At 38.9% G+C, this 10,712-nt stretch overlaps 1 protein-coding gene across 2 annotated transcripts in view; it reads left to right on the top strand.

Moving 5' to 3' along the window:
* Positions 1-10,051, top strand: part of CASP5 (caspase 5, apoptosis-related cysteine peptidase) — a 40,230-nt gene extending 30,179 nt beyond the window's left edge. Inside the window, exons 3-9 of one of the 2 annotated variants that reach the window (XM_011926646.1) lie at positions 556-665; positions 1,782-1,955; positions 3,810-4,044; positions 5,306-5,449; positions 6,839-6,948; positions 8,453-8,555; positions 9,945-10,051. In XM_011926646.1, coding sequence (XP_011782036.1) covers positions 556-665; positions 1,782-1,955; positions 3,810-4,044; positions 5,306-5,449; positions 6,839-6,948; positions 8,453-8,551 — 872 coding nt within the window. In that variant the 3' untranslated portion in view covers positions 8,552-8,555; positions 9,945-10,051. Of the gene's footprint in view, positions 1-555; positions 666-1,781; positions 1,956-3,809; positions 4,045-5,305; positions 5,450-6,838; positions 6,949-8,452; positions 8,556-9,944 lie in introns of those variants that run through there. The other variant, XM_011926645.1, reaches the window with a different exon arrangement.
* Positions 10,052-10,712: the final 661 nt, after the last annotated feature.

Here is a 10,712-nt window from a genome sequence, read left to right as displayed (position 1 = left end):
CTCCTTGTACTTCTGGTAGAATTCAGCTGTGCATCTGTCTGGTCCTGGACTTTTTTTGGTTGGTAGGCTGTTAATTATTGCCTCAATTTCAGAACCTGCCATTGGTCTATTCAGGGACTCACCTTCTTCCTGGTTTAGTCTTGGGAGAGTGTATGTGTCCAGGAATTTATCCATTTCTTCTAGATTTTCTAGTTTATTTGCATAGAGGTGTTTATAGTATTCTCTGATGGTAGTTTGTATTTCTGTGGGATAGGTGGTGATATCCCCTTTATCATTTTTTATTGCATCTATTTGATTCTTCTCTCTTTTCTTCTTTATTAGTCTTCTAGCAATCTATCAATTTTGTTGATCTTTTCAAAAAAACAGTTCCTGGATTCATTGATTTTTTGAAGGGTATTTTTGTGTTTCTATCTCCTTCAGTTCTGTTCTGATCTTCGTCATTTCTTGCCTTCTGCTAGGTTTTGAATGTGTTTGCTCTTGCGTCTCTAGTTCTTCTAATTGTGATGTTAGGGTGTCAATTTTAGATCTTAATTTATATTTTGTGATATCCCACAGCACTTCTGCAAATCGAGGCTGGACCACCTGAGTCAGCAGAATCTACAAATACTCTCATACTTTGTCCTCATGAAGAATTCCTGAGACGGTGTAAAGAAAACCATGATGAGGTGCCATGCTCTCTGCATGAAATGGGGAAAAAGAGAGAAATAATTGCTTTCATTAAATGCACATTTTTAAAAATGGGGTCTTGCTCTGTTGCGCAGCCTGGAGTGCCATGGTGTGATCATAGCTGACTGCTGTCTTGAACACATGGGCTCAAGAGTTTCTCCAGCCTCAGCCTCCCAAGTAATTAGGACTACAGATGCACACTACCATGCCAGGCTGATTTTTTTTTTTTTTTGTAGAGATATAGTCTCACTATGTCACCCAGTCTGTTCTCCAAATCCTGTCTTCATGAGCCTTGACCTCCCAAAGTGCTGGGATTACAGGCTGGAGCCATAGTACCAGCCATAAATGCAGAAATACATAAAGCTGTAAATGATGAGGGGATGGTGACAGTGGTGACCTTTATGATAGATGCTTTCAGCAGGCAAGGATTCATATGGCTTCAAACAGATACCAATGCTCTTTCAACCCATGATAAAATGTAGCTTCCTCATTTTTATCATTTATTGATTTTTGTATCTATTTGGGATTTACTACCATTTCAGATATAGCCACAAAATAAAAATGTTTATAAGATAACATGACTGAGTAGTAATTGTTTGTACTCTAGTTGAAAAGCTTAGACATAAAATATGTTTGAAAAGTATAATTAAATCTTGAAAATCATTGTAAGTTTGTGTTTTTAAAATAGTACCAAAATAGTCATAATACAGAAGGCAAAGAATATTTGCTATATTCATTTTTACTGGAGCCAATGACAACGTTTCTTGGTTTATATGAAATTTGATTTGAACCTGAATATAAGAAATGTTTGAGTAGGTGGAGAAGAAAAAGGAGAAGGAAGGGGGTAGGAATCATTCAGTTTCCTCAAGATTCTTGAGTGATCATTCCAGATATGTCCCGGTTCTTGCTCTGGGCTCTAGAGAGAGGAAAGTTAAATAATAATTCCAGATATGTCCTGATTCTTGATCTGGGCTCTTGAGAGAGAGGGGAAGGCAGTGTCTTCTGATAGAGTTTAGAGAAGGGGGCAGCTGCATGAAAAAAGCAAAATAATGAGGCATATGGAGGTTGAAAAGAGACTCAGGTAATCAAAGTCGCTTCATCTCCATCTCCTGCAGATCTATCCAATAAAAAAGAGAGAGGACCGCAAACGCCTGGCTCTCATCATATGCAACATAAAGTTTGATCATCTGCCACCAAGGATTGGGGCTCACTTTGACATCCTGGGGATGAAAGAGCTGCTTCAGGGCTTGGGTTACAATGTGATTGACAAAAAGAATCTCACAGCCAGGGTAAGAACCCCTAAGCCATCTCACACTCACCCATAGGCAACATACACTCTTCTAATAATTAGTTAGCTTTATAGAAGTTCGACAAGGTTTAACAACCTCTGGGTTCGTGTGTGTATGTGCGCACTTGTACATGCGCACAGGCACTAGCAAATTGAACTTTTGAATACATAAATCTGTGTCTCTTCTGAGCCTCAAATACCCTCAACTCCATAAAACTAGACAAAATATGATTGGCATGTATTTTCACAATTATTATTGAGTTCCAGTAAGATCAGGTGATTGGAATGTAGCCCCAAGATTTCACAGAAAATCACAGAGTAATGCGTTTTTGGCATGAGTGCACTTTTTTTTTTTTTTTTTTTGAGATGGAGTCTCACTCTGTCACCCAGACTGGAGTGCAGCAGCATGATCTTGACTCACTGCAACATCCACCTTCCAGGTTCAAGCAATTCTCCTACCTCAGCCTCCCGAGTAGCTGGGACTACAGGCGCGTGCCACCACGCCCAGCTAATTTTCTGTATTTTTTTTTTTTTTTTTTTTGAGACGGAGTCTCGCTCTGTCACCCAGGCTGGAGTGCAGTGGCCGGATCTCAGCTCACTGCAAGCTCCGCCTCCCGGGTTTACGCCATTCTCCTGCCTCAGCCTCCCGAGTAGCTGGGACTACAGGCACCCGCCACCTCGCCCGGCTAGTTTTGTGTATTTTTTAGTAGAGACGGGGTTTCACCAGGTTAGCCAGGATGGTCTCGATCTCCTGACCTTGTGATCCGCCCGTCTCGGCCTCCCAAAGTGCTGGGATTACAGGCTTGAGCCACCGCGCCCGGCCAATTTTCTGTATTTTTAACAGAGATGGGGTTTCACCGTGTTAGCCAGGATGGTCTCAACCTCCTGACCTTGTGATCTACCCACCTCGACCTCCCAAAGTGTTGGGATTACAGGCGTGAGTCACCACACCCGGCACAGGAGTGCACTTTTAAAACAATTATTAAATCCAAACTTTGGGGCCAAGAGCTTTTCCTGACGCTGTGGATAAGTCTGTAAATGATACAAGAAGCTTCAAATTTACAAGGATCTAGGTTAGAGTGGAGGTAAAATCTCACAATATAAGCAAAACTGGACCAATTTCAGAGAATGAGTGTGTGTATATGTCTGTATAAGAATAAGAAGAGAATCCAAAATAAGCAAAAAGAAAACAAAAAGGAAACATGAGAGGGGATGTTGGATGGGGTGTGACGTTTTTGGGTTGGTCCAGAAAAGCCTCTGTGGGGAGAGAACACAGGAGTTGGACTGAACTACCAAAAGGAATGAGATGGCTCTGGGAAGATGTGAATGCAGTGCCTTCCAAGTAGGGGGAGCTACCTGTGAAAGAGCTGAGCTGAAGATGAAACTGGCACATGTGAGGCACAAGAGAAGACCAGTATGACTAGAGATTGAAGCAGAACAGACAATGTAAGGGTGAGAATGGTCAGGCAATAAGATTGATTTTATTCTAAGCAACGTACATTGGATTTTACAAGGACAGTGGTGTGATGCATTTATAACACATGACTCTTGTTAGGAAAAGAGAGACAAGATAGAGATTTTAAAAAAGTAATATAAGTAACATATAAAAATATACAGTATATTAAGAAGACAGTGCATGGTGTGTCAGAAAAAGTAGGAAACCACAGCCCCGCTACGAAGGAGAAAAAAAACAAAAAAACAAAAACATAAAACAGCTGTCATGACTGAGTAAGCACTATGTGAAGCACCGTGACCCAGATGTCACATATTTTACTTGTTTCGCTCATGGTAAATCTAGGACGACCTATTCATTGTAATGCTTCTCTGACTGAAGTTAGACATTGCTCTTTTACAGGATATGGAGTCAGCACTGAGGGATTTTGCTGCCCGACCAGAGCACAAATCCTCGGACAGCACGTTCCTGGTGCTCATGTCTCATGGCATCCTGGAGGGAATCTGCGGAACTGCACATGATGAGAAAAACCCAGATGTGCTGCTTTATGACACCGTCTTCCAGATATTCAACAACCGAAACTGCCTCAGTCTAAAGGACAAACCCAAGGTCATCATTGTCCAGGCCTGCAGAGGCAGTGAGTGCTGGGACTGAACATCTAACAGTTACGAAGGTGTATGCAGAGGATTGTGATGTTTAGTTTATATTTAGGGGCAACAGTCTTAGACCCCATCCAGTGCAAATAAAGTACAATGAATTCTAAAGAAACTCTACCTAAGGGTCTGGTATAATGAGAAATTGTCTCATCAGCAGAGAAATTTCTGTACAATTTTATCCACAGTAAGCGGTGAAGGAGATCATCAGAATCCCTAAATCAAAGTTAAACAGAAATACTGAAACTTTGGAATGGAATCATTTTCGTGATAGCTTGCTTTGTAAATGTTTTACAGACATTTTGACATTTTGTAGTTTCTGAAGAATTTGCACTTGAAACTGAAGTTATCATGTGAGACACACACCCTCTTTATTCATAATTGTTGAAAGGAAAATGAGTAGGGAGTTAAGGAAACTTGAGGGGTTTAAGTCAGTCTTCTCTCTCTCTCTCTTTATTCCTGACTTCCAATTGCCTCATGACTATTGGGATGTATGTTTTGTTTTTTAAGAAAGCAGCAATAACTTAACTGAAAACTGGTAATGACATGATAAATTCACTGTTAATTGACACTTTGTTGAATGACACTAGAGACGAAGCAAAGAGTGTGTGTGTTTGTGTGTGTGTGTGTGTGTTTGCATGTGTGTGGGTCTGTATATATGTATTAAATTAGTTAGAAAGAACACTGAAAAATAACAAGGTGAGCAATTGTGATAGCCATGATAAGGGAGGCACAGCAGTGTATAAAAAGTTGATGTCTCTTGAACCAACCCAAATGCCCATCAATGATAAACTGGATATAGAAAATGTGGTATATATATCCCATGGAATACAGTGTAGTCATAAAAAGGAATGAGATCGTGTCCTTTGCAGGAGCATGAATGAAGCTGGAAGCCATCATCCTCAGCAAATTAATGCAGGAACAGAAAACCAAACACCACATGTTCTCACTTATAAGTGAGGGTTGAACAGTGAGAATACATGGATACAGGGAAGGGAACATCACACATTGGGGCCTGTCGGGAGGTCGGGGGGAAGGGGTAGGAGAGCCTTAAGGCAAATACTTAATGCACGTGGGCTTAAAACCTATATGATAGGTTGATAGGTGCAGCAAATCACAATGGTACACGTATAACTATGTAACGAGCCTACATATTCTGCATTTCTATTCTGGAACTTAACGTAACATAAAAGACAAAAAAAAAGAAAAAAGAAAAGAAATTTGATGTCTCTGATGTCTCTACAGAAAGACGTGGGGAACACTGGGTCAGAGACTCTCCAGCATCCTTGGCAGTCATCTCTTCACAGTCACCTGAGAACCTGGAGGCAGATTCTGTTTGCAGAGTCCATGTGGAGAAGGACTTCATTGCTTTCTGTTCTTCAACACCACGTATGTGTCTTTTAGCAACAGTAAAAAATGTGGGGGTGCTGAGGACACCTTTGAATGATCCTATGAAATCAAGACAGGCGCTAGGCAACAATGAGTTGAGAGAATGGTGTGTGCTCTACATATTTTGCATGATCTTACGTGTGCTGTGAGAACAGATTCCTTCCCCTCCCACACACACATTTTAAGAAATTGTAGTTTTATTATAAGTGTTACACTTTACAGTCAAAGGTATGTCAAATATTATAAAGCAATACAAGTAACCGCATTCACCACACACCATGTAAACATAAAGGATGGATTCTGTTTTTTTATCAAATCCATTTAACATTTTGAATGTAAGTTTTATGGATCCCAGTACTGGCTGTCTTTCCAAATGAGCAACTTCAAGCCCTCTTCTACATGCATTCCACTCGATCCTACAAAGAGCAATGTTATTGAGTGTCCAGATAAAAATGTGAATGCCCTTTAAAAAAAGTAGGAAATGTTAGGGTGGGGCTAATTAGGTCTAATTACAGGAAACAGTGGTTTGCATTTCACCTCCAGGTAATCATCCTAAAGGTCTTTACATTTTACTCTTTCCAAGTTGTAAATTTTTAAGTCTTGTTTTTAAGCCACTTTATGGAGACATAACTGACATACAAAAACTGTACATATTTAATGTACGCAACTTAATAAGTTTGGAGATTAGTACACACCCCTCAAATCATCACCCAAATCTATGCTGTAAATATCTCTGTCTCCTCCAAAAGATTCCTCCAGCTCTCTATTTATTGTTATCATCATTCTGCAAGGGTGTGATAAGGATAATTTATATAAGATCTACTCTCTTTACAAATTTTTAAGTGTATAAGACAGGATTATTTACTATTGGCACCATATTATACAGTATTTTTCTATGATATTTTAATCTTCTGTAACTGAAACTTTGGATGTGTTCATCTATTTTGTTTATTGTATGGTAAAAGACATCATGGTGCAATCTGTAAACAGTCTTGGAACCAGAAAGCAATTTTTTGTTGCTTCCTCACTGAACCTTTATTCATCCTTCTGGGCTTCTATTCTTTCCTTTGTAAAGTGGAACAGTTCCATTTATTTCTCAAGACCCCTTTTCTAAGCAAAGTGAATGAACATGAGGTCCATAATAGAAAGTCAGTTCCAAAAATCAAAATACAATCACTATGCAATCTCTTGTAATGTTTACAAGCTGTCTTTTTTGTTCAACCTTTGCCAGCTTTTCTGTTTCCCCTGTGTGAAACCTAAGTAAATGTTAGTTTATAAGGGATTTCCATAAATCTATCAAGTAAATTCCCAAGCTATGCAAAAACAAAAATATAAACAAAAACATAGTGAAAGTCGTAGCCCAAGGTATATCAGTCTGTATCATCACAGATAACATGTCCTGGAGAGACCGTACAAGGGGATCCATCTTCATCATGGAACTTATCACATGCTTCCAGAAATATTCTTGGTGCTACCACCTAATGAAAATATTTCAGAAGGTAAGCTTCCATTTCCTTTTCTAGTCATTTATTTATTTGCTCAGAAATAATTTATCATTATTCACTAATCGAATGAAAATGACACACTTCTTCAGGCAAGCAAAAGTAGAATGGCACCTGATTTCTGTCATTCAAGTGTTTAAAATCTGGTTTAGAGAAAGAAATTGTCAATATCCCAGAAGAAGAGCAAAGTAAAACAAAATAATATCAGCTATAAGCTTCATGTTTTGGGTTATAAGTTATTAAAATTCAGAGAATAGAAAATATTTTGAAATAATTTTGATTAATTTACTAAATGAATAAAAACTGGATGGAGGTGATGGACTTCATCCTGATAACAAAGGGGTAAATGAGGTTTGCATGGCTTAAGACTACCTAGGACTCACACTTTTGTGAGAGATATGGATACTGGAAATATGGGCTGACAAAAAAATGTGTAATTATGCATTGTGGTAGAATTCATAAAGGAATGTAAAAGGGAATAAAAAAGAAATCACTCTTTCCATGGAAAATGGCAGAAGGGAAGGTTTACTATTCCTTGCCCAACTTGGGACCTTCCTTATTCCCCATCCTTCCTACTTTATTTTCTCCACAGTTCTTACCTCCTCCCACTAAGCATATATTAATAGTTTATTTATGTGTCTGTTTTTTACCTGTATTTACTCACTAACATGCAAACTTCAGGAAGGTGGGGATTTGCTCAGCACCTCAATATGCCTGACATATAGCAGACATTCAATTAACATATATTGAATAAATAGATGCATAAATGAATAGAAAAATGTTCCTTCTCTTTTTAAGGGAAAATAGGATTGGTATTAACACAGGAAAGTGTGGTTGTTTCTAAATTAAAAATTGTAGAAAACAGTAAAACTCTTGTGGGAAGAAGAATATATACCACTGGCATTTAAAGAAGATTGTACCATAAATTGAGACAGGGTTTCTATGAATAGAGAACTGGGAAGTTAAGTCCTTTTGGATGATTAGGAATTAGACATTGTACTTTTGAGGGTATTCCTGGAAAAAGACTAGAAATACTGGATTTATGGTAAGCAGGATCTCATTGATCAGTCCTTGCATAAGATTTCAGAGGTCAGCTTGGTGGTGTCGGCATGAAAGTTGTTCAGTGTTCAGGCCTTAAAGCAAGATTCTGGGATTTAATTCTCCTTAAATTGAAGAATCAGCCTTGGTGAGGGTTGAAAGTACTAAGTCTTCCATATCCAGTTCTCATGAGCATATCTCAAGGAATATTTAATTGATTTCCACATCTATAGGTCAAAAATGGAAAATAGAGAAAATGGAGGTTGAAAAGCCTTGACTAGGCATGCAGTGTTTATTTTGATGTACAGTGTACAGCCTGACATGGGGTGTCAATTCTAAGAGGTAGGGTAGCAGTGTTAAGGAGTTGGAATATCCATGGGCTTGGTATTTCCTGGTTCATGGTGCAAGGTGCTTTCTGAGAATCCAAAATCCCTCATATCTCATCTACTGTTTTTTCTTTTAGGTACAGAAATCATTTGAAATTCCACAAGCTAAAGCCCAGATGCCCACCATAGAACGAGTATCCTTGACAAGAGATTTCTACCTCTTTCCTGGCAATTGAAAATGTAAGTATTGAGAGTTGTTGGAGGGTGAAACAAATGAAAGAGCTATATCAGTGGTGAACTTCAATGACCAATGACAGCTGACTACTTGTATGGTCAAGTTAGAGTTCTTTATTGATGCAGTCTGGTGAGAATTTATGTGCTCTTTTTTATTCTACTTATACGCATTTAGTTTCCCCCAACTATATAATCAATCAAGGAGGTAAGGAAAATTGCAGTAAAATGTAATACACAGTGAAAGTCCTAGGTTAGTAATTATTAAAATGGTAATGTATAAACGTTACCATTATTAATTATATTCATCGATCTCTCATACACTCCCTTTGTCTCTCTCTCTGTTTCTCTCCCACCTACCACACTTAGTGACCAACATTGCATCAGACCTTGAACAAAACAGAGTAAACACAGGAGCTAACTATGGGGAAAGCAGGGCTTTGGTCCTCTGAGTGCATGTATCACATTACTGTTGTTGACTTTCTCCTTAGTTCAGCTAAAGATGGGGTCCTTGTCACACGACCAGGAGAAATTAGACTCACAGACAATCTGAAAGGTGAGGAGGGCAGGGTTTATTGTCTGAAAAGGAAAAAAAAATGGGAAACGGACCCTTCACAGAGCCAGAATCCTGCTAGTGCCCTTTCTGCCTTGCAGTTTGAATACCAGGTACCACCCAGGAAGAGGAGGGGCCAGGCTTCTCCCTGCTGCAAATGGCATGAACTTCCCAAGGCTCCACCCCAGTGCACATTCTTCCCAGTGCGCAGGCTGGTGGGAGGTTCTGCCAGGGAGTACTTTTTACTTGGCTCTCTCATTACTGACATTCAGCCACAGTTATTGGACAGTAGAAAATACATGCTCAACTGTAGGTATTTTATTCAGGAAACCTTCCTTGAAATAATGAAATTGGAATAAAGAATGGACAGAGTTGGAGAGTGAACCATGTGGTTCTTATGCAGGAGAGGTGTTCCAGCACAGAATACAAGGGCAAATGCCCCGAGGCAGATAAATGCTAAACATGTTTAAAAAGAACTACAATGATACAGTGTGACCAAGAGAGAATGCAAGTGAGGGAAATGACAGAGACAAATTAGGAGAAACAGTGAGGAGCCTCATCACATTGTGCTTGAACATCACACGGTAAATCTTTAAAAAAATATTATCTGAGTAGATAGGAAAACCTTCCAGTGCTTTGGAAAAGAGAAGTGACATAATTTAATTCAGGTTTTACCAAGATACTCCTAAATACTTTTTGCTAAACAGTCACAGAGGTCACAGATGGAAGTTGAGGGAAATGACAAAAGCATATGGCAGAAGATGGAAGAAGAATCATAATGAGGGATGGGATGAAGGCAGTGAGGGATAACCATCTTGACCTTCTGTCCTTTCTCTCTTCTGCAGGAAACCACAGGCAGCCCAGCCCTCCTCTGTCACATCAAAGAGCACCTTTACCTGTATAGCTTGCATATTCAACATTTGGTGTTTTGATAAAAGTAAAGATGGTATCTTTTTAGATTGTATGAACTGTATATTTTTAGATTCTCTAATAGACAATATAATTTCCATGAAAATGGTGGACAAGTGGAAATGAAGTGGAAGAAGCTAACTGGATTTTCGAGTTTTATGGCTGATGTAACATCTATACTTGGCTGATGAAGATGACTGACTGTGACTTACCACCAACAATAGGATGAAAGAAGATGGTATCTAAAAGTATAAGAAAGATACCACCTCATACCCATTAGAATGACTCCCATCAAAACATACAAACAAACAGAAAATAACAGGTGTTTGCAGGGATGTAGAATAATTGGAACCCTCTGCTCTGTTGGTGAGAATGTCAAATGGCACCACTGTGGAAACCAGTATGAAAGTTCCTCAGAAAAGTAAAGCTAGAATTATCATAGGGTCCAAACTCCACCTTTGGGTACATACCGAAAATAATTGAAAGCAGGTCTCAAATATATATTTATACACCCACGTTCATGGCAACGTTGCTCATGTTATCTAAAAATGTGGAAGCAACAAAAGTATCCATGGACTGAAAAAATGATAAGTAAAATATCATATATAGATACACTAAAATGTAATTTAGCATAGAAAAGAGGGAAGTTCTGACATATGCTAAAATATAGAGGAACTTTGAGGACATTATGCTAGGTAAAATAA

Source organism: Colobus angolensis, unplaced genomic scaffold (assembly GCF_000951035.1).
Source record: "Colobus angolensis palliatus isolate OR3802 unplaced genomic scaffold, Cang.pa_1.0 Scaffold7, whole genome shotgun sequence".
Taxonomy (NCBI): Eukaryota; Metazoa; Chordata; class Mammalia; order Primates; family Cercopithecidae; genus Colobus; species Colobus angolensis.
This window is presented reverse-complemented; position numbering and strand designations above follow the sequence as displayed.